This window comes from Ailuropoda melanoleuca, chromosome 17 (assembly GCF_002007445.2).
Source record: "Ailuropoda melanoleuca isolate Jingjing chromosome 17, ASM200744v2, whole genome shotgun sequence".
NCBI lineage: Eukaryota > Metazoa > Chordata > Mammalia > Carnivora > Ursidae > Ailuropoda > Ailuropoda melanoleuca.
In genome coordinates this window covers 25,331,097-25,356,348 of record NC_048234.1, presented here as the reverse complement: position 1 = coordinate 25,356,348, position 25,252 = coordinate 25,331,097, and the positions used below count along the sequence as shown (strand labels likewise).

General features: G+C 41.9%; 2 protein-coding genes across 3 annotated transcripts in view; both read right to left on the bottom strand.

The window, feature by feature from the left end:
* The window catches only part of MAMDC2 (MAM domain containing 2), a 152,003-nt gene that overhangs the window by 82,579 nt on the left and 44,172 nt on the right, over positions 1-25,252 (bottom strand). The gene's annotated exons all lie outside the window — the stretch shown is intronic.
* Positions 1,225-2,145, bottom strand: LOC105235596 (serine/arginine-rich splicing factor 10-like). Its single transcript, XM_034646841.1, has one exon. The coding sequence runs from the start codon at positions 1,795-1,797 to the stop codon at positions 1,363-1,365; it is 435 nt and encodes a 144-aa protein (XP_034502732.1). The 5' UTR covers positions 1,798-2,145; the 3' UTR covers positions 1,225-1,362.

Genomic DNA, 25,252 nt, shown 5'->3' with positions numbered 1-25,252 from the left:
AATTTTGATACAAATGCACAGACTGAGTGCTATAAGCACCAAAACTCAGTTCTTTTGCACTATGCATATGCATAAACAAAATCTACTTGAAAACAATTTACTTGCTGCTTTTTAACAGCAGTAAGAAAACTAAGCAACATGACAAACGATGCTCCTTAAAGTTTAAAGTAACTACATGAGAGCATTTTTTTTCCCTCAAAATTATTTCTGCCATCATTGACCTGCTCAGATTTTAAGGTGAGTTCTTCTGATGTTTATATGTTCCAAATCTGCACAGAAACCAGAAAAAAACAAACAAAACAAAACAGTGAAGGCTCCACATTTCAGTCAAAAACTCAATCTTCCCCCAGATCCTACTTAACCCAGTTGCCATCACTCCCCAAGACAGTGGGGTTAGCAAAAGAACTATTCCATGCTCCGTCATAAATTAACTATTATCACGGGCCTAGACATCTTAACAAGACAAAAAGGTCCACCCTGAACCTCCATGTGTCTGATCAGTCAGTGTTGGACTGTGGCTACAACTTCGCTTTTGTATCATTCTATCTTATTAGCAAGCTACATTTCTAGGTTAACAGTTCTACCGAATATGGATATGAAAGTTTATTTTTAATAAGACAATGTTGCAAATTATGGTCAACCAACATCTTTTCACCAATACTTCAAGCATAAAAAATGAGATCTTTACAAAAATATACAGAGACACCACAAATTGGTAGCTGCCCATAATATTAAACAAACTGGACTCTTCAGAGTGGCTTCTCAACAGCATATCATTTTAATTATAACCATTTGCCTGGTACAGGGAAAACTGACAAGTGTTTTTCAAGCATCATTGCAACATTGTATTCCCGATAATTTAAGTAAACCAAACTATGAGTAAATGAATGATACATGCCTGAAAATATCAAGGTTTATACTATCGGTGGCTACTGGATTTAGGACTAATTCAAGACCTTGATCTAGATTTTGACCTAGACCTAGATTGTGATCTTGACTCAGATTTGGATCTAGGTGGTTCTTTTTTCCTTGATTCCTTTTCATATCTTTTTTTTAATAAATTTTATTTTTTTTAAAGATTTTATTTATTTATTAGAGATAGAGACAGCCAGCGAGAAAGGGAACACAAGCAGGGGAGTGGGAGAGGAAGAAGCAGGCTCATAGCTGAGGAGCCTGACGTGGGGCTCGATCCCACAATGCCGGGATCACGCCCTGAGCCGAAGGCAGATGCTTAACCGCTGTGCCATCCAGGCGCCCCTCCTTTTCATATCTTGAGCCAGACTTATGATGTATTTTGGAATCTGTTTTAGAGGTGCCTCTAGTTTTGGTGTGAGATGCAGACCTAGAACCTGATTTTAGCCTTCATTTCTTTCTTGGGCTGGGACTTGGACCGTGATCTTGAATTGGATTTAGATCTTGAAAAAGATCGATTTCAGTGTTTGAATCTATCATTGATGGAATGGCTTCTGCTATGCCGTGGTCTTCCAACCGGTCTATTGCTTCTAGGACTATAAGATCTCCTCTAGTTGTAATCAAAGGACCGGCTTCTTGATCTTCCTCTTTCATAATCTGGCTTCTAGAACGTCTGTATCTGTCATAATCATCATAGTGTGAAGAACTGTACACATTCCTCCCTTCCTTGGCTTTCATCTGATTTGGAGTTTTCCGATCCCCCTGTGCAAACTGCATTTCAATTTGGCGTCCACAAATGCATTTTCTGTCCAAATTATGTAAAGCGTCTTCGGCATCATGGACATCCTCAAATTGAACATAAGCAAATCCTCTTGGACGGCGCATGTAGAAATTAAGTGGAACATACACATCAACTATAGGACCATAACGACCAAATTCTCGTCGTAAATCTTCAGACCTGGTGTCATAGGCCACGTTCCTTATGAAGAGAGATGTATTGGGGGGGGCACCGGTAGAGGGTCATGACAGCGACGTGAGTCTTGGCGGGGGCACTAACGGGCTTAGTAAACTGTCGGCGGATCCGGTTTTGGATTCTCACTCTCAGCCAGAGCAGTCTGCTATCCACAGATCTATTTTCTGTCTATTTGTCTTTTCTGGAAATTTCAAATGAATGGGATCATGTAACGTGGCCTTTTGTGACTGGCTTCTTTCACTTAGCATCACGTCTTCAAAGTTCACCACATTGTAGCATGTATTAAAATTTTGTTCTTTTTTGAGGCTGAATAATATTCCATTTTATGGATATATTGTTACTTATCCATTCATCAGTTGATGGACATGTGGGTTTTTTCCACTTGTTGGCTATTATGAATAATGTTACTATGAACATTTGTGTACAAGTTTTTATGTAACATAAGTTTCAGTTCTCCTAGGTATACATCGAGGCATGGAACTATTAGGTCAATGATAATTCTATGTTTAATTTTGTGAGGAACTGCCAAGCTGTTTTCTAAAATGGCAACACCACTTACATGTCCACTAGGGATGTATGAGAGTTCCAGTTTCTCCACATGTTCACCAACACTTGTCACTATCTGTCTTTTGTTACTATAGCCATCCTAGTAGATGTGAAGTGCTATCTAATTGTGCTTTTTGATTTGCATTTCTCTAATGATGAATGACATAGTGCATTCTATCTTGTGCTTATTGGCCATTTGCACATTATCTGTTTTGTGTTTGTTTGGTTGTTTGGTTTTTTTTTAGAGTGGGGAGGGGGCGGGTGGAGGGAGAGAGAGACTCTTAAGCAAGTTGCATGCCCAGGATGGAGCCCAATACCGGGCTCAGTCTTATAACCCTGAGATCATGACCTGAGCTGAAATCAAGAGTCGGATGCTTAACTGACTAAACCACACAGACACCCCAGCCTATCATCTTTGAAGAAATGGCTATTCAAATCTTTTGCTCATTTAAAAAATCTTCTTTTTCTATTGTTGAATTATAAGAGATTATATATTCTAGATCTTATCAGATACATGATTTGCAAATATTTTTTCCCCATTCTGTGGGTTGTCTTTTCACTTTCTTGATGGTATCTTTTGAAGAACAAAAGTTTTAAATTCAATAAAATCCAATTTCCTATTTTTGCTTTGGTTGTGTGTGCTTTGATGTCACAGCTAAGAAACCATTGTCTAATTTAAGGTCATAAAGGTTTATAGCTATGTTTTCTTCTAAGAGTTTTATAGTTTTAGCTATTACATTTAGACTTTGATCTATTTTGAGTTCATGTTTGCCCATTAAATTGTTCTGGCATCTTTGTTGAAAATCAATTGAGCATAGATATAAGAATTTATTTCTGAACTCTCAATTCTATTCCATTGATTTATGTAATAAATAAACACTCCCAATGTTGCAAGTCTTTGAGTAATTTCAAGTTCTCAAAAAGTTGATTTTCACAATTGTTGACTGTTTTCATGGCTTTTATGGGGACAGGATTTTCTGAAGTCCTCATTGCACCATTCTTGCTAACATCATTCCCTTTCTTCACCATTTTTTAACCAATAAGAAAAGAAAACAATGTTCTGGAGATGTTAAACACAAACAAATCAGAAAAAGGCAAAGAACAGCAGAGATCACATGCAGATTGGGATGCTGACTGATGCATTAGGCCAAGAGTCTGGGGAGAGATTTACTGGCCATAGTGTTGGAGTCAGGATGACAGGAGGGGAGTGAAGGATATTCTCCAAATACTGCTGCTTAGGCAATTTGAACTGATTTATAAGACATTTATTAGAAATGATAAAATCTTTATGATGGGTCAGAAAAGGGCCATAAACTTCCAAATAGATTTTTTTAAAAAAAGTAAGTCAACAATCAAAACCAATAATTAAACTACCCTGCCAAAAATGTTGGGTTCCATGAACCTCAGGGTCTGAATATCTTCTAGTCACACGCACACATCAGAAAACAACAAGAAAAATCTGTTCTGTTTCAGTGAAGGCAGACATCAAGAATGGAGTTTGAGGTCACATTCAATTGCTAAACACATTTGTACAGCTAGACCTCAATGTATTAATGACTTCTAACAGCCGGTGAACACTGTGCTGGGACTTAAATCCCAGGCCATCATTGTGACAGTACGTCCAGGACATGAAATCATGGGGGGCTTCTTGGTATCCCTGCAATTCTGTTTGCTGATGAATGTATTGTCCTTCAGGTGTGACAGTCATGCCAGGGTGACCATGTGGTGCAGTGGACCCCACCCAGGATTTGTAAAGCATAACCTTTGTTTAAAGCTTTATCACGCATAGGCTTACCGTGTCATCAGTTTATCTGCAAAATGGGAATAATAAAACAGTGGAGTTCCTATAACGTGTTGTTGAATATTGAATGTTGTTGAATATTGAATGTGTATTCAGTATTTGGGAAACTACTCAACCTACTCAGAAAAAACAAAACAAAACCAACTGAAAATGACCTAACCACTGTAATATATACGTACATACATGAAATGATTCCAAACAAATAGCCACTAGCTAAAATCTCTTTATATATTTCAACACTAAAAGGAAAATGGGCTGCGTTATACACAGAAATAGTATAATATACAGAAAACCACGCACACTGTACTCTAGAATTTAAGGAACTTTCAAGGCCAATTTTGATGGTATCTAATGTTCACCTTTTGTGCTAACTTAAGAACATAAATTTAAACTCCAGTGAGATATGACTTCCCATCTACAGTCACTCTAAGAACCTGATGAAAATGATGTATATAAACATGCTTTGTACACTGTAATGCTAATTGCATTATTTCTCTTATCTTCGGGGTGGGGGAGGGTCCTTTAGCTGTTATAGAGATAGTGAGAAATTTATATTGCCTCCTTTTTGTCCAGTATGGTTCAAAGCCAATATTTGTTAGGGAGCAGACCAGCAGCACCTTTTCAATGCTGGTAGTGACAACAATCTTCCCTCCTTTCACTTTACTTGACCCTTCCATGTTGACGTCTACACCTCTGTGCTCTTCAGTGCTGGGCCCCTCCTGGCTGCCTGTCCTCAGCAGCGCCTGTCCTCACAGCTAAGCCCCCTGGGCTCTCACTCAGGATTACTCACCATCCAAAGTGGAGTTCAGCACATTTACTCCTGGTATGATCCTGGGTGAAACCTCGTGACCCAGGTCTGATAATGATGCCTACGTCTCTATTTTGTTAGCTCTTAGGACCATGCATGTCTAACACAAGGACACGGCCTTCTTTTTCGCAGCTTCCTTCCTGGGGCTGAAGTCCAGCCCCTGAACTCAAGCTATGACCTTCTCACCAGATGTCCCGAATGCCTTACCGCCTGCCTCCCTGGATGCGGTCCCGCCTGTAGAAGCACATGGCGGAGTGGGTAAGCCGTTATTGCTCCAGTCCGACATTGGTTCAAATCCCAATCACACCACTTACAAATCCTGGCACTTTGAGCCAGTTACTTATACTATCTGACGCTTGCTTCCTTCATTGGTGAATGAGGATGCTAAAATACTGATTTTGCAGAGTTTCAAAGAAGATTAAATAAGGTAACATGAGTAAAGCTCTTAGCACTGTGCCCAAGGGCTTGTGGTCAACTCTTAATAAATGCCTGTCCTTATTTTTCCCGATATCTGATCAGCATACTCTCCCTAATGGCTAACCCATGTCATCATCTCGTGGTGGACCTCACTGATACCAACTGCCACTGGTTCTACCTGCTGCCACCGTCCCGCCCTTCCAACACCAACTCCTGCCCGCTGCATGGGAGCTCCATCTGCAGCTGTATCCATTCTCTCTCGTGCCTGCTCCACAGCTGTGGGCACACCTCAGCCCCTCCCAGTCTGTCCCATGCCATGGCCCAGCTGCGTTCTCTGCTATGACAATCACCTCTGGGATCCACCAGCTGATCAAAGCAGCCTGGACAGTAATGCCTGCAAAGCACCTAGCTGACGTTCATAAGGGTTTTTGCCTCTTGTGGGGAGAGGATGCCTCCATGGAACTGCATCTTCAATTATGCATAAGCCATCAGCTTACATTTGGAAGGAGTCTTGCTTTCTTTGCACATCAAAGACTTTCAAAAAATTAAAAAGTCAAATGTAGACAAAATGCAGTGGGCATAGGGGTTCTCAAAAACTGTTGACTATGTTGTGGGAAAATAAATAGTGTAGCGTTTCTCAAATGTAAAAACACTGTATTAAATATTTGGGATTGTGAATATCTACTTTGTTCCTCAATCACACTCACAATTATTAAGAAATCTACTGATTACCTCTGGCAGAAGAATGTTCTGTTCTGAAAATATCTAAGAAAAATCACACATTTCTATGGTTTGCATAAAGTGTTCTCACCTTCTCTTTCTAGATTTACCAGTAACCTCTGTGGTTTACTAATCAATTTATGAATATATATGGATAAGAAAAAGATTCAAAGGGAACTGACATTTGTTGTGTTGCAGGCACGGGATTCTTGATCTGTGTTCTTCCCTCTCCATCCTGACGGATGATCCCATCAGGCGGAATTTCCACTTTACAAGGGAGGAAACAGAGATTAAGGAAGGTTAATGCGGCAGTCCTCGGTCACAGCCAGTCAACCAAGGTTGGGCTCCAAGTCCTTGCTTTCCCCCCGCTCCACGCTATCTCCAAATATTTCCTCATCTGTCTCTCTTTTTTTTTTAAGATTTTACTTATTTATTCGACAGAGATAGAGACAGCCAGCGAGAGAGGGAACACAAGCAGGGGGAGTGGGAGAGGAAGAGGCAGGCTCATAGCGGAGGAGCCTGACGTGGGGCTCGATCCCGTAACGCTGGAATCACGCCCTGAGCCGAAGGCAGACGCTTAAACCGCTGTGCCACCCAGGCGCCCCATCCTCATCTGTCTCTTTATTAATTTCTCTCTTCACACTGTATTCATCATCTTATAGCAGGAAAGCAGAGTTTTCTTCCTTTTCCTTATTGTGGAATCCTGGAGGGACTGATGGTTCTGCCTGGGAGCCCAGTTAGGCTCTGCTACACATACCCTTCATATTGATAGCATGACAACTACAGTAACGTTTTATCATATTGCCTCAAATATAAAAGGTTTTTAAACATGTAGAGTTTTATAAAATTAGGGTATGCCTTCTAAGTGATCTATAGCAGTATACCTCCCCACCACCCACAAAAGATGGTAATAAATCAAAGGTTAGAATCAATGCATGCAGAATAAGACGTCTGCACCTGCACTTGGACTAGTGACAGTGGATAGAGACTCCACAGTCTTGGGCTCAGAGCCCATTATCCCCTGTAGATTCTGCTGGGTAGTGGGGACTGGGGCAACAAAGAGCCATTCAGCACGAGGGCGACACTGGCAGAGACTCACAAGTACAAGGCACAGCCCAGGGATTGAGCCCAATGTCCTAGTATTTACTCACTTGCATTGAGTGGAAGGTACTATTTGTACACCTTGTGGGTAATCCATTTCTGTGCTGGACTGGACCCCTGGTGTCAGAAAACAGGGTGCTTTGTATTATCCAACATCAGCAAATCTGCCAGACTTCCAACCTCCCTGCTGCCTTAGAAAGGGTCTCTCTACCAAGTTTTGCAAGGCATATCTCTTTTCAGTAAACGTTTTTGATGGGAATGGCTTCTCTTCTACCTTCTCCTTGCCTCATGAGGTCCCTAATAATGACAGAGTTTCAAGAAACTTTTCATTCCCATTCAATAAAACTTCTCCAAACCCCTGACGTTTAGTTAGCTTCCACGCATAAAGAGATGAACGAACTCTGAAAGGTATGCATTTAAATCTAAATCCCGCCAGAAAGCCATGCACTGAGGAGGGCTGATTTGTAGGGTGACTTTACAGGCAGGACCCACTTCTGAAATGTAATGGATAAAATGATCTATAATTGAGAAGTGACTGGCATTTGCAGGCCTATTTTGGTCCCGAGTGGGAAGAAACCCCTCCCAGAATGAAACTTCTGGCATAGCAGAGGCTCTCATGTTGGGGAAGGTTTCAAATACTGCTTTGCTTTAGGAGAAAGGAAAGTCTGCATTTAAACAGCAGCCTCAAATTGCCACGTATGGGCTTCAGTGCCATCCCGGCACACAGGGCTGTGGGCAGGGGGATCCCTTTGCCTGCTGTGGAAATGGGCTTTTCGGCTTTCCCAGTATCCATTTCAGGAACTTTCCTCCTCTCACCAGTGGAGCCAGAGCCGTGCCCTGGATTGCAGAACTTTAGAAACTTTGCATGAGTGTATAAAGGGGCTGGGAGCCACCTTGCTGTGCACTGGTGCCGGGAAGCTTTCCTTCTGCCCTGCACTCAGCATCAACATGGAAGACGATGGGGAGGCCCAGGGCAGACCCGCTGACCAGGGTGTGACCAGCAGCTGCCAATATGAGTCCTGGTCCTGGGAGAAGGCCACGGGCGCAAGTGGGGCCTCACATCTTCCTCTCCCTGATTCAGCAACTTCTCCCATATCTGGGGCATTTGGACCTTTCGGGAGTGAGGGGAATTTCCACAGGAAATGTGGCACTTTTCACCTCAGAGGTGGCTTTGTTCATAAAATCCCACAGGAGCAGAATTAACCTCTGTGACCCCCTGGGTCGCAAAATGTTTTCTTCCTCTGGGTTCCTTGATACCCTCTCTCCTACTTTTGCTCCTACTTTCCACCTGCTCTTCTCAGACTTCTCCTTGGGATCTTCTCACCTTTGTTTGTCCCTTTAAGTGTTTGTGTTAAGTGGAGGTGGGCCTGGTTTCTGTACTCCGATGAGTCTTTTTCCCAGTGGCAGGAACTGCCTCCCCAGTCTCCATTCTCTCCAGCTTCCTCTGAAGAAGCCCAGCTTGAACAGGGCTGGGACTATACTGAGCCAGGCCACGGTGGCTGCCAGGCCATCCCTGTAGGCAGAGGTGGCCAGGGACAAAGTTCCACACAGAGATGGAAGAGAACCTTGTTGGATGGGGTTTCCGGGAAAGCTCCTTTAAAGACGGGCCTCAGGCAGTTGGCTGGTCTTTCTGTCTGAGATGGGGGTGCAATGGGCTGGAGTTGCAGTGGCCCTGTTAAATCCAGGGGGTCACTGGGGTGACCAACTCATCCTAGTTAGCCTGGGACTCTCCTGGCTTGAAAACAAAAAGTCTCATATTCTGGGAACCCCCTGAGTTCCAGGCAAACTGACACAGTTGGTCCGTCCCTCTAGCAGGTGACCTGAGCATGGGAGTCATTGCCAGGGGCCTGGCAGAACCACCGAAGGGGCTGGGTTCCTGCCGATATTGTGGAGCCTTCCAAGCAGTCTGCACTTCTTATCTCTGGACTTCTCATCATGACGGAGAAAAGCAAGTGCAAGTTAAACCAGGGATTTAGTTGTTTCTGCTACAGACTTTTCAAACACCCATCTGATGTGCACCCCCTGATTTCCAGCTTCCTGAATCTGTATTGACAGCCTGATCCCTCATTACCTTCCAGACCCATGTGTCCAGTTTCCTGGTGGGCCTCTCCACTTGGACACAAACCCATTCTCTTGACCCCAATCCTGCTCTTCCTCTGGGCTCCAAATCTCAGCGACTACCCAGTGAGCAATCAAGAAATCTTAGCACCCTCACTGATTCCTCCAACTCCCTCCATCTCCAAAATCCTATCAATCTTGATGGCTTAATTTCCTAAATTCCTCTCCAAGCCATCCATTCCACTAGGTCCCCTGTCCTGCTCTAGTTTAGAACACCATCTTCTGCCTGGAGTAGTGCAGTAGCCTCCCCGCTTCTGCAAGGAACCTTGCCCCCCTCGAATCTGATCTCTGCATGGTAGCCATGGTGTTTACATTTATATCACTTCCTGGCCTAAAACACCTGAGAGAATCACCACTGTCCTTGATTTATAAGGCCCTGATGTTCTGGCTGTCATAGCTCACCACCACATCCCTGTTACAGTCTACACAGCAGCACAGAGTTTCTTTTTGTTCCTCTAAGCTAAGGTGCCACACTCTCTCTCGCTTCCAGGCCTTCTCACATGGTGTTTCCTTTACCTAGGATACTTTTTCATCTCCCTTCCTTCATAGCTCTTGCCTCCTTTCCTAGCTCACTCCTACACTTCATTCAGGTCTTAGCTCAAGAGAGCCACTACGTGCCGTTGTGCACTGCACAACCTGGACAACTGTACATGGTGATTCTGTTTAGATACTGCTTTTTCCAGGCAATATACTTGTCTGTATTCCTCACTAGGTTTTAAGCATATAAGGGCACATATCACATCCTCCTGCCTCCTGGTAGGTGCTCTCTATATTTTTAAAGTAATGAATAAACTTCCTGATGATAGATTTCTTTTGTTATGTTTACATATAAAGAATACATTAAAAATCTTTTTTATTATGGAGATTTCTCATTAGGTTTGAATTTCAATTCAATTTACTGTTATCCTAGGAAATGTGGCATTTAATATGAGCTGTTCTTTCAATGGCAACCCACAGTATACTTCATATTTTCATGTATGCTCCCACTGTTAACTTCCCGAACCTCAAATTCTCATTATGTCAAGATACACAAAGGATTGTCAAAATACACAATTCTTTGCCTTTCTGGAAGGCAGAATTTATGGGAGGCCTTCAGAAAATGTTTCAGTGTGTGACATTTCTAGATTAAACAGAGCTATAGTTTCATCAGCTTCAAATTTCGAGGAGTTTCGAAATGCAGAGATCAGCGATACATCGGGAAGTGATGAGGTCAGCATTGCTTAGACTTCTCGAATGCCATTTTCGTTCCCCCTGACAACGGGGAAATTATTCCCATATCCTGGCTAACGCTGCAACAGTAGTCTTAAAAGATTACAAAGCATTAAGCCTGGCAAAAGTGAAAACACCAGCAGGCAATCTCCAGTATAAACAATCTACCAACATTCGAAAACACTACCACAGATGTGGGTTCCACCCTCCTTCGTAGGGTCTGGGAAGGGTGCAGACTTGAACCCTGCTGGCCCGTGGCAGCTCAAGGAGAGAAGTTTACCTTAGCAACCATCAACAGAAAACCAAATGATGAACCCACAGTGAAAGGTCATGGGATATTTGGAAGGGGAGCCTCGCTCGATATGATGTTAAAGAGAGAAGTAGGAAAGAAAAGTCTGCATTATCTGATGGTGCTTGTTCTACCAAACAATCAGTTCTTAGAACACAATTTTCCACCACATGACTTGCCAGGTGGGGAAGATATTCCTCAGAAACTTAGGAAATGCAGAGGGTAATGACCTCAGGGGACGGCAGGTAACCAAAGGCACTCTGGCAGGTCCCCTGAGTGCACCTGGAAGGGAGAAAAGGATCCTTCTTTCGTGGAATACGTGTTCATTTACAAGGAAATTTTCTTATTTCGACTTATAAGAGACTCTAACCCCCAACCTACCAGTTTTGCCAATAACGCTGTTGAGAACAGAGCTGGGTACTCTTGCTCATGCATTATGCAAGGCCATTTTGTCAAACGAAAGAAGTTATTCACATTTCAGCATACTTCGAAACAGAATAAGATAGGCGTGCCTATGAAAATTTCACCACAGTACAGGTAAATAAATAAATCTGAATTTAAATATATTTTAAATATATACGTTTACATAAAAATAGATATACATATTTGCTTTTATTTGCATTTTCTCATTTCAAATTCAACATTTTATACCTATTATAAAGTATAAAGGCAAGTAGGAACAAGAATATTCAACGTAAAAAGAAAATACATTTATAGAGATGAACACTTTTTTTGTTGTTGCATTATGGAGAAGACATAACATAATAATGGTTGAACATAATAATAGAAGGAAGGGTTTAAATGAAAGTAATCCCCAGAATATCTTTTAAATGAGTCATCTGCTTTAGATTTGTGGCTTTAAAACTTTTTATTTTTCAAACCTAATTAACACAGAACTTCATCTATTAACAGAGCAAAGAAGAGCCTCTAGGGTTGCCCCATGGGCTAAAAAGTTTTATTCTGTCCTTTGTTGTCTGGGGCAATTTTGCCTCTGAGGTCTAGTCCCTCCCGATTAATCTCGTTTACGGGGGCCCTGTGGCTTGTTCTGTGGACCTGGGGTGGCTTGGAGATCCCCGACGTGGGTAGTCTTGGGTCTGACATACTAAGTACCAGAGCCACTCCCTGTCCCCTCTGACCCAGACCCCTGCTCCTTCTGGTCTGTGTTCCTGAGTTAGCGGGATGCCTGGTCTAGTCCATGAATGCACTCTCTCCCCGTGTGTGTAAGTAACCGCATTCACATGGGCTGAGAAAGCCTCATTTGCCAGATAGTCTTTACTGAGGTCAAGAGCCAACAAGTTCTACGTTCCTTCTAATCCAGCAGTTCTCAATCTTGGAGGCACCTTGGAATCACCGAGGGAGGCCCAGACATCAGTCCATGTCCTTGGAGACCCCTCCATCCTGGGCAGACTGGGATGGTTAGTTATCCCACTAAAAACAGAATTTGTAGAACCCTCACAGATGGCTCTCACATCAAACCAGGCTTGAGAAGCACTCTATTTCTCTGTTTGCTCTTTTCCTTTGGTTCTTTCCCTGCTGAACCTCAGTCTGACCATGCACGCAATGATGGGAGACTCTATGTCTATTCTACTCGCCCCTTTAACCCCAGTGCCTGGCACATACTAGATGTTCAATAAATACAGGCTAAATGAGTTAAGCAGGATATCTGGCCATTCATTCGCCTATGGTAAAGACGGTTTAAAATAAAGGCAACACATTTAAAGCTAATAACGGTAAACACTGGCAATGAAGTCCCTGTTAATATATCTCAGAAATCCTTCTTAAATATGAAAATAAATGTATGACTACGTGCCCAAGGCATATAAGAAATCACAGCAAAGCTGGTAGAAAAACAAGGCAGTAGGTTTCGATGAGCTGTCTGCTCTGGAGGCTAAGGTTTTGAGGATGAGAACACGGAGAGCAACTGTGTTTATTCCTTATAATTTTAGAGCACCTACCTGTTCACAAAGCCCGGAGGTCTATTTCAGCCTCACAGCAACCTTGTGATATGGCTGGAGACTCGTTATTTTTTATTTCACAGGTCAGGAAAGCCAGGCTCAGAGAAAACACTGCCTGATGAGCAACCAGATTCTGGATCCCACTTGGATTGCCAGATTAAGCAATTCAAAGTAGTTATGTATGCCCCCGATATTGCATGGGACACATTTCTACTAAAAAAATGATTTGTCATTTATCTGAAATTCAAATCTATTTTACCGGGCAACTCTAGGCTGCAAGCCAACTCTTCTGTGAAAAGAGACTATTTAATTTGAGGATCACTGTGGACCCTCTCAGATAAAGGGCTGAGATGTGGCCCCTTCTCCTTTCTAACCTCTGTGATTTGGCCTTCCAGAAGGTTCTGCACATGCGAGCCTGTGGATGTGTGCCTTTCCCCAGCACAGCAGTGGCCCAAGCTGAGTGAAGTCTCTCAGGGCTTCAGGACCACACTCTCCATGTGGACTCAACTTTTTAAAAATTTTATTATTATTATTATTTTTGAAAACAGAATGGTACATAATTGAAAGATATAGCAAAGGTTCTGCACAGCAAAGGAAACCATCCACAAAATGAAAAGGCAAACTACCAAATGGGAGAAAATACTTGCAAATCATATATTAGATAAGAGATTAATATCTAGAACATATAAGAATTCATATAACTCCACAGTAAATAAATAATCTGATTAAAAATGGGCAGAGGATCTGAATAGCCATTTTCCCAAACATGAAGATGGCTAACAGATACGTGAAAAAATGCTCAGTATCATTAATCATCAGGGAAATGCAAATCAAAACCACAATGAGGCATCACCTCACACCTGTTAGAATGGCTAATATCAAAAAGACAAGAAATAACAAGTGTAGGCAAGGATGTGGAGAAAAGGGAACCCTTATGTACTGACGCTGGGAATGCAAGCTGGTGCAGCCCCTATGGAAAAACAGGGCATTGGGCCAAGTGAAATAAGTCAGCCAGAGAAAGACAAAAACCATATGATCTCAGTTATATGTGGAATCTGAAAAGAAGAAAAAAAAAAAAACCAAGCTCATAGCAACAGAGAACAGATTGGTGGCTGACAGAGGTGGCAGGGGCCGGGGGTGGGGGCAGCGAGAAATGGGCAAAGGAGGTCGAAAGGTACAAACTTCCAGTTATAAAATGAGTAAATCATGGGAATGTATTGTACAGAATGATAACTATAGCTAATAATACTGTGTTGCATATTTCAAAGTTGCTAAGAGAATAGAACTTAAACGTTCTCATCACAGGACGAACATTGTGTAACTATATATGGTAACGCATGTTAACTAGACTTACTCTGGTGATCATTCCACAGTATATACAAATATCGAACTATTATGTGTTTACCCCTCTGTGAGCCCTGAGCCCTGCAGGGATAGTGAGGCTGGTGGAAGGAACATGGTTTTAAAATTAGGTAGTTCTTACTTTAAAAATTTAATAATCTCATGCATGGGAAGTCCTGGTACAGCATTCGGTGTGGTATAGGTTCTCAGTAAAGCATGGTCTCAGATTCCCTAACTGTCAAATCGTTATTACACTACTCTATCAAAAAAATGTTTTTATATTGAGGTTATATACACTAGTTTTCTCAAATTCTATAATTTATGTCCCACCCTTGGGGTTTTGCTTTATTTATGCACCAATTATTTAATATTTTTCTTTAACCTTATTCATCTTTAAAAATATAAGATTTATTTTACCTGGTTCCTTACCAATGGTAGCCATGAAATTTGGGAGTTGCTGTGCTGGTTAATCTAGTACATTAAAAAATACATACAACATTTATATATTACTATGTCTCAACAAAACTGGGAAATAAACACTATTTTAAAAAATATGGCATGTGCTATGAGCCACCATGGTATGCATGGTACATTTTAGGAAACACTGATTAACGTGAAAGTCAGCTATTATATTGTCAAACTTTACTTTTCAAAACCAGGAGACTAAGGCCCAGAGACAGTGAGAAATTGGATCAAAGTCAACTAGACAAGCTACTACAGAATTGAGACAAGAACGCAAGTTTCTGGATTTCCTGGTCAACATTTCCATTAGCCAGTCTCCTAAAATACTTCTAGTTGAAGCCTAAATTAAGTCCTGCTGCAAAATTACAGGATGGACACTGTGATACCCTAAACCAATCTTGCTCTTTCACCACTGCCTGTATTGTTTCTTTATCTAGGAAACCTAAAAACATCCTTCCCTCCCAGAATGCCTGACAGCATGCACCTGAGCTAGCCCAGCTACGCGTCTTGCTCAGTTCATATCCTTGCCTGGCGTGTACAAACATACTGCCCCAGAGGCAATGGGACGCAGGAGAGCAGAGCAATCTGGGGGTGTCAACACTGTGTGCCATTTAGAGACTTTTCTGGAAGTTTTCTGGCTTTGTTTTCATCCACTCCTGACTACACACTCTCAAATGCATCAAGCTGTATCAAACCCTCTCATGGAATATCTGGACATTTCTACCAGTTGCCTCCAAAAATATAGGGTATGTTAAAATTCTGTATTTTTTGGGGTGCCCAGCGGGGGGCTCAGTCTGATAAGCACCTGCCTTCACTCGGGTCATGATCCCAGGGTCCTGGGATTGAGCCCTGCATCAGGCTCCCTGTTCAGCGGGGAGCCTGCTTCTCCCTCTCTCCCTCCTCTGCTCCTCCTGCTTGTGCTCTCTCTCTCTCTGTCAAATAAATAAATAAAATCTTTAAATAAATAAATAAATTCTGAGCTTTTAAAGAAGAATTTTAAAATCCCTATATGTTCCCAAATTGAGCAATAATACATTGAAAGAGTCCATAATAGAGAGGAGTCTGGGTTCTTGCAGAAGCAGCAACAGAGGTGACGGCTCTGCGGTGAGCCTTCTTGCCTGTTTCCAAGGATCAGCCTCAGAGGCCAACGAAGAGTTGAGTATGTTGCAGGAGATGTGTGTCATTTTTACCTTCGGGCATCCATTCCCTCACCACTCTGGTTAATAGCACCGTTTTCTCCTTGCGGAATCTGCCCTTCCTTAGCTTCAGCCCAAATGGTTTGAGTGGCACTGACCCCAACCCCCCTTCCAGGAGTGGCCACATGACCCAGGTCTGACGCACCGGGTCACCCCCACCCTCTGGCTACACAGGTTGCTTCAGGAGTGAGCGCATGGACCTACTCAGGTAAATGAGGCTCGATTCCGAGAATTTTGCTAGGAGAAGCCTTCTTTCCCTCGGAACCATTCACTATAAGAATGCTGGGTGCCTCCGCCTGTCAGAGTCCATGAGGAAGGCCCCCTGGAAATGCAGCCAGCACAGCCGAAGCCAGAACCAAGAGAAATGAAGAGAAGGAGACCAAACTGGATGGCATTTTTTAAGCCTTTCCTTGCACCTGAAGCCCCAGATACCCCTGAACTTTTAATTTACATTAGGTGATGAATTCCTTTAGTTTAAGCCAGTTTGAATTAGAGTATGTTTTAGTTGGGTGGCGGTGGTGGGGGGAGCCCTGTCAATGCAGAAGTCAGAGTGAGATCCCGGTCTGTTCCTTCCAACTATGAGGAAATGGGGGAGGGCGAGGACAGGAGGCAGAGGTTGTGAACTGGGCAGCAGAAGGTGGTCAGAGACCAGTCTCTTGTCTCGACATTGCCCCTACCTCGTTCTGGGGTCATGAACAGTGAGTTAACCTCTCCAAGCCTCAGTTTCCCCATCTGTAAAGGAGTTGGACAATCAGTAGTTCTCAAACAGACCTCTGTGGAGCTCTGAAGTCCCTCAGGCGATGGGAGGGTTCTGGGGACCAGATTCCCAGACTTCCATCCGTGCAACTCACTTCCTTTTTATCTAGATTATTTGTCAGGCTCTCTTCTAGGTTTTGCTGGAAGAACGGGTTCTACTGCTAAAACAAATCTGTCGACTCTTCCAGTTCTGTTTATACTAAAGTCTAAATTGAGTCAAGACTCATCTGGGGCCAGTAAAAATTTGGTGCCTCTATGCTAAGAGTTGGTCAGAAGCCAAGGTCAAGAGCTCAGTCCTGGGAGGGTTTGTTAGCTTCACAGAGACATAAAAAAAAATTGTTAATGGCAATGATCTGGATCCTTAATCTCAAGAACTGTCCTAGAAATGTGGGTCAGTGGTCATACAGGGGACTGGGAAAAGTAACGGGGATGGGTCCATGCAGTCATAGCTCTGCCCTAACTGCCAGTATAAACACCACTAGTAACACTCAAGGCAGGCAATCATTTCATAGCTAGAGAACAGAGGGTGGCGTGCTTGGAGGTTTGTTTGTTTTTTTCTTTCTCAAGACAGTGTGATCATTGTCAAAAAAGCTGAAATAACAGAGAGCACTTGCTGTTACACAATCAGTTGCACAACGCCTGATGTGTATCCACAGTGCTCTAAGTTCATGTGGATTTCCTTTTTCTTATACAGACAACATGCACATTGCAGTGGAAGTCAGATGAAAAAAAAATTTCTATGAAAGCATATAAAAGCATTTCTATGGGAACATCAATTATTATGATTACATTAAAAATGTATTCACTTGCAGGCAAGTTTTGACACTGTATATAAATTTGGAGTGCTCCAAATCTTTAAAAAAATGTATCTTAAAAAATACATTTTAGGAGCGCCTGGGTGGCACAGCGGTTAAGCGTCTGCCTTTGGCTCAGGGCGTGATCCTGGCGTTATGGGATTGAGCCCCACATCAGGCTCCTCTGCTATGAGCCTGCTTCTTCCTCTCCCACTCCCCCTGCTTGTGTTCCTTCTCTCACTGGCTGTCTCTATCTCTGTCGAATAAATAAATAAAATCTTAAAAAAAATACATTTTAACACCAATTGCCAGAATGGGTCATCCACTACTATAGTCAAAACAATTTTTGTTGCTTTATTTCAGGTAAAAATTGCAAATATGATTAAAATCTACAAAACAAATGTATGTTCCAAAAATAATATTGACCTTGCCCACAGTAGCTGAATATTTAATTTACTTTAACAAACATGCTGAAAGATAATAAATGAAAATTATGTTTCTACTTGTCCTTCTAGTCTCTGTATAACTAATGGTTTTCTTATTAGCAAACTATTTTTCTTCAATACTATAGAACTCAGGCAATTTATATTAATACAAAAATAAAATCATATATATTTTGAGGTTTAATTTTTCTTGTTGATTAACTCCTGATTTTTAACACTTAGCTGACATATGCTACAGATACACAAAATCCAGGCAGGGGACGGGATGAGAAAGGATAAGAATTAAGTCAGACTTGAGCAGAGTCAAGACAAGATGCAGGCAAAGGGTCAGCTGAGGGCAAGCTATGAATGCAACACAATACATCTCAGGATTTGGAAGCAAGTAGCGGTCAGGAAGAATCCAAATTGGGAAAGACAGATGGTTTCGGGATTAGACAACTGCAAAAGGGTGAGGTTGAAGACAGAAATATATATCAACACTTGGGACAAGATAGACAGGGAGTTTCAGACAGCACCTTGGATAGCTCCCCAGGCAAGAGGTGCTCTGACAAAGCTAAGACCCTAACGAACGAAGGATCTTATCTCCTACACCCGAGAATTCCCAGTTGGTACCACCCCAGATAGAATGAACTTGGTCCCTGGAGCCTGAGGGAACCAGTTGCAATATTCCTCTGCAAGGTTTGACTTAAAACCCTAAGGATGATGTCTGTGCCGCTCAGTAATAGACTCCTTGGTGATCGGGTGAGGGGTACGAAAAGTATTATCCTTCTAAGCTTCAGATAATTTGCTTTCCAAATGCCTGTTCCACTCAATTTGGGCACAGAAGTTCAACCCATGAGCAACACTGCTGTGGACAACAAGGGCTCTGTGGTGCAGTTTTCATGCGTTAATGCTGATCTTCGATTTCATATTGTCCCTTTAGCATACCTATACTTGTAGATTAGAGGAAGCGAGATATAGTGAATTATCTATTTATTAGATGTAATAAAGTCCTACATTAAAACAAGTTTAATTTTCCTATTACTACCACTTCAAATAGAGTTCATGATAATAAAAATCCCTGGGTGTGACCTTCATGCAGGCATCTGTTACCAGACTTTATTCCCCTCTGACCAAGTACTATTATTAGTGGAGGAAAGTTTGCTTCAGTTGACTCCTCATAAGTACAGCCCAAAGTCTCTTGGATTCAAAGACAAGCATTATCATTTATCTCAAAGTTCTTTGGTTGCTTTTATCTTATGGTATCAGTAGGTCATAACAATAATTGGAAAACCAAACTAATTTCAAATGGCTTATTCACTAAATGAAACATGAAATTAAGATTATTAATCTAGGGGCACCTGCATGGCTCAGTTGGTTAAGTGTCTGACTCTTGATTTTAGTTCAGGTCATGATCTCAGGGTTGTGAGATCGAGCCCTGCATCAGGCTCCGCACTCAGTGTGGAGTCTGCTTAAGTTTCCTTCTCCCTTTCCTTCTGCCCTTCCCCCCCATTCTCTCTCTCTCTCTCTCTCCCTCCCTCTCTCTCTAAAATAAATAAATAAAATCTTTTAAAAAAAGGCTATGAATCTAGTGAATAGGAAATTTTTATAGATTAATCTAGGAAGAAAAAAAAAACCAAGTTGTAAGTCATGGTTGGGCACAAGCAGGAGTGGTAACAAAGAATTAAAGCCACCTATCAACGTGTGACTATGACTGTGGGGAGCCCAAGACATGATGATGTGGTGCCAGCCCTGAGATCCACAAAATTTACTGAGCATCTACCCCATACCATGCAGTGCTCTAACACCCTGGAGATAGAGCTATAAACAAAAAAAGATGTTTATGGCATTATTTACTCCTTTCTGATGATCTTAAGTCAGGTCTGCCATGAGTGAGAGCTGTCTGCATAATAATTCTTCAAAGACTATGACCAAGATACGATACAAGGAGGCAGCGAAAGAGGAGGTGGGGAAGTTGGATCTGGCAGTGAGGGGCATGAAAGATCTGGGTAAGAGGGTTAGGGGTTGTAGGTCCCCCACCTCACATTATATAAATTGAGAGGTTGCCAAGGGAAGAGAATAGTTCTAGTCAGTATTTTGAAACCAAGGAGGACTTGATACATCAGAGGAGACATAAGCGATACCTAGCTGGTTTCTTTGTAGGCTTTTTTTTTTCATATCCACAGAATATTAACATTAGGAAAGACCTGAGAAGTCTGAGTACAACCCCCTCTTTCAACTCTTCTTACGTCTCTCAGCTAACTAGTGGGAAAGCCAGAACAGGCTCAGCTGTCCTGAAATGGAAGCAAGATGTTTCTCTGTGTGCTTTCCACACTCGAAATGTGTCTGGCTTAAAGAATATTCCTAATAACAACAGATCACTGATTTCACATCAATAAATATAAATTGCAGGGACTACAGGGCAGTCATCCCCATGGTTTCCTCAAGTCCCCTGCAGGCTGGGCATTGGCTTGGGATGAGGGGTCGAAGACAGAGGAAATCATGGGTAAGGAGGAAGGGGGAACAAAGCCAATGGAATGGAATGCAATGCAAGGCCTGACCTAGAGCTTGCTGGCCTCTTCCATTGAGAAATACCATCCTCGTCTTCAGTTACAGCTCCCTTCTGGCCTGCCGATTGTTATTGCTCTTCAATATAACAGACTGTCGTAAGTGATCAATCAGATAGGACTAGCTCTGGTTCAGGGGACATCATAGCCATGCAGGAACATTTTCACTGAAGGAAGGAGTCCTTTCTTGCTTTGATTATAAAACAAACAAAAGTTTGTAAAAGCCCTAAAATGTGCACTATTTTCCAAAAATTCAGCACAAAAACAAGTATAATTTTGTAAAACTAAATTACAGAATCCCTTAGATACACACCTTAAAAGGAAAATACTGAACTATATCCTTTACTGCTAAACCATCAATGGTACAACATGAATATATACATACAGAAAGAGAAGGACAATAATGGACAAATCACCCATTTGTATCTGAAAATTGTGCTCATTCTTGGGGAAAGACAATTGCAGCCACTGCTCACTTCCACAGTTTTCAAAACTTGGTCACACTGGCTATTCTGGATTCTGACTTTACTAATAAAATAAAATGCCCTGTTTCCTTTCTTTTTTTTTTTTTTCCACTTACTCCTTGGCAAGAGACACTAAGAGCTAAGATGAACATGCTTCCAATTTTTATTGGTGATCATTAGTGTCTCCTGGAATATTCCTATTGCAGCTTTAAAAATTTTTTATTTTTATTTTTATTTATTTTATTTTATTATTTTATTTTATTTTTTTGCCATTTTCAACATTCCTCTGGTGGAGGGAGGTTGGCATTTATTAAAAAGTTCCGATTGGCTGGTGGTGCCGTATTAAGTGCCAAGAGTGAACCAGGTAGAGGAAATTGCTTCTTAAGCTTGCAGGTCTGAAAGAAAGGGAGCTGCCTCTCTTCAATGAAAAATAACTTCTATGATTGGCACTGTTCTCCAGCCAGCCCTCCAAGCAGGCTCCTTAGATATAAGACTGCAAGAGCTCTTGACCTGCCTTTCAGATAAAAAGCAGCCCAGCCAGCCTCTAAACTCTTGGATTAAAGGACAGAAGATATATGTTAAAAAAAAATGCCCCAATAAACAAACTGAGGGCTTCAGAGGGGAGGGGGGTGGGGGAATGGGATAGACTGGTGATGGGTAGTAAAAAGGGCACGTATTGCATGGTGCACTGGGTGTTATACACAACTAATGAATCATCGAATCTTGCATCAGAAACCAGGGGTGTAAGTATGGTGACTAATATAATGTAATAAAAAAACACTTAAAAAAATGCCCCAATAGTTTTTGAGATTAAAAGATACTAATACTCTAAATCAGAAACTACAAAGCCAAAAGCATTTAAAAACAACAACAACAACAGTGACATGAGAAGAGAGAACATACTTTCCCCAACTTTTCTCCTGTGTGAATTATAGACTTAACTTCCATGAGAAAATTACAGGAAAGTAAAGCCAGGCTTTTGAAAAAAGCTATTCTCCCAGTTTTTTTTTTTTAATTTCTCTAAAACTTTATTCAGAGTTATTCACCTCACTGTTAATAAGGTATACAGTTAATGCTCTGTGCCAATATTACTAAGCTTGCCCGTTGCCGGCAATGGACTTTGAGAAAAACCCATTTCCTGACACCCAACAGTTAAATTAGTCTTTTCAAAACATACCGAACTCCCAATACTTGTGAAAGTATTACATGCACCATCTCCCCATTAATCTTTAAATGTGAACTTACATTATTAATCTACATCAGTGGATGTTAAAATGAAGTCATTTTAACAAATTATGACGGTACAAATCAAAATACTACTAGTTAATATTAGACAAGAGTATTTTACAAACACTCCATCACATATTACCTTGCAATCTGAAACACTACAGTTCATATTTATGTAAGTTTATTTTAGATAACTGAAACTTCACAGAATTTAACAGCAAATAAAGTTTACCTGTGGTTTTTGAAGAAAAGTTTCTAGTGTAGGTAATGTAGTCTTAAAATGTGATAGGCACAAACCCTGTTTTAAAATGGCAAGACAAACATGCTCTTTTTCTATAATTTATAAATCCTGAAGAGGGAGAAAAGTTGGGATGGTAACACTGGTTCTGGAAACTGGAATGTTGCTTCAAAACCAGGCCAGCAGTGACACGTTATTGTAATGACCTCTGTGAACAGAGAGATGCATTAAGCCACATCTGCTGCAGACAACGTGGTATATTCTCCCAGTTTTAACCTAATGAATTTCACATTCTGGAACAAGTAACAATTCTTTTTTTTTTTAAAGATTTATTGATTTGAGAGAGAGAGAGAGCACGCACTTGCACGCACACACGTGAGTAGGGGGAGGGGGAGAGGGAGAATATCTCAAGTAGACTCCTGGCTAAGTGTGGAGCCCGACACTGGGCTTGATCCCAAGACCTACAGATCGTGACCTCAGCCGAAATCAAGAGTCAGCCGCTCAGCTGACTGAGCCCCCCAGGCACCCCCCCCCCCAAGTAACAACTCAAATTCATTGGGCTCTCTGCAGACAGCTGCTACCCACACTGTCTTATTTAAGCTCTGCAACAATCATTTGAGGTGGCTATTACCACTCCACGTGATTTAGAGCTTAACACTTCATGGTCTGTATCGAGAAGGCAGATGGAAAGTCCTATAACCATTTATCCATCTCCTTACATTTGCCCCCCCCATTAGGCTAAGCCTCACCCATCCTGTGGACCTCACCAGAGCTGGGACAGTCTGCTACATTCAGGGAGGATCCCTATTATTTTGCCTGGAATGTGATCATCACAAGCAAGAACAGGAAGCACAGGCATAGCAGGCAATAGGCAAGTATTAGGTGAACCAATGTCAGTTGCTTAGCCTACTTAGGTATTCCTAGCAGCGGTGTCCATCTCCAAGGACCTCCAGGAAAAGATGACCTTTCGAAGACTGTTTCTCTCAGTGGGTTGGACCTGGGGCTAGCTCGTATGATGAATACGGGACCTCCAATTTGCCAAATCTACGAGAGCTTCTACAGCCTTTGGGAGAACGGCTAAAGTCTTAAAGGCCAGCAGGAAAGTCAGGAGCACTGACGACTAGTAAGGAAGTTTCATTGTTTCCGAAGCTTTTTAATGTGTTTGTTTGTTTATTAGGTGGAGGGGCAGTGGGAGAGGAAGAGAGAATCCCAAGCAGGCTCCATGCCCAGTGCGGAGCCCAAGGTAGGGCTTGATCCCACACCCTGGAGACCAAGAGTCGGACCTTAACTGACTGAGCCACCCAGGCATCCCATTTTTGAAGGTTTTTGAATTGTATCCAAACTATATTTTTCTTTATTGATCTATGGAAATATGTGTTATATGGATATCTACACAGAAATCATACTACACCATCGGATGATGAATGGATAAAGAAGATGTGTTACACACACACACACACACACACACACACACACAACTGGAATATTACTCAGCCATTAAAAAGATTGAAATCTTGCCATTTGCAACGACATGGATAGAGCTAGAGAGTATAATGCTAAGTGAAATAAGTTAATCAGAGAAAGAAAAATACCATAGGATTTCACTTACACATGGAATTTAAGAAACAAAACAGGTGAACATTGGGTGGGGAGGAGGGAAGAGAGGCAAACCAGAAAACAGACTCTTAACTATAGAGAACAAACTGAGGGTTACTGGAGGGGAGGTGGGTGGGAGAGCGGATTAAATGAGTGATGGGGATTAAGGAAGAGGCCTGTTGCAATGAGCACCTGGTGATGCATGTAAGTGATGAATCATTAAATTCTGCACCTGAAACTATTATTACACTGTATATTAACTAACTGGAATTTAAATAAAAACTTGAAAAAAATGTCATCCTACAGAAAAACTCACAATATGAAGAACTGGAGTTTTATTTCTATTGTTCTGAATATTCTTTTGTGCATAGGAACCTGGTGGGACGAGTACAAAAAATAAGGTATAACAAGCTCATCCCATGCAAAGGGCAGGAAAGGACAGTCCCTCCCAGGTCATCAATCACAATGACACATAAAAAGCCAAAGTCAGTTTCTCCATTCACCAATCTGGCCATCCCCTCCCCTACAGAAAGGATCTTGTGGTTTTCCCTTGCTCTCAAACCCAAGATAAACACCCTCAAGATCTGATTTAGCATCTATCACTAGAGCAAACCGCATTACCTCATTTTCTTGGTCTCCTCCTACCCCCAAACTGAATCTTATGCCTGGCCAGCACTTCCCCTACTCTGAGTCACCTCTTTGCATCAAACAAATGTGAGAGTCCCTCTTCAGCAAGACTCCTGTAGAAAATGGTACTTCTCAGCCCTATATAAACCTATGTGCATGGGCTCAACATTTACCAAGCACATACTTTCCGCCAGGCATAATATAAAAGTGCATTAAGAGGCCTACCTCAGTAAGCTAACAGTCTCATGCAGAACTACTATGGCAAAGGAAGGCCCAAGCATCGGGGAACCCCATCAAGCCAGTGACTGCAAATCTCTCTTCATTCAACGCCAAGTAAAACATACTTTCATTTCCTGTGTACAATGTAAATACTCAAAAGAATTCTTTAAAATTAGGCATTTCCACACTCTTAATCACAAAATAGGAACTAGATCTGTCTTGGAATTAAAAGCTTCCTGACCATTTAGAAACTTTGCAATATTTTCCATTCCTCGATGTTCAGTTTGTGTTTGGCCATGGTTTGGACACCATGTAGGAAGAGCTGTTTGGCCGCCGAGTCTCACAGATTGGCACTGACACAGGGGAACCTAGGAAACTGGCCATGTAAACAAACAATGCTCCCACATACTCATGCAACCAGACCAGCTGCCCCCGCAAGCCATACCATTGTACAGCAAGGCATTTTTCTCTTCCTTTTTTCTTAATAAAGGGCC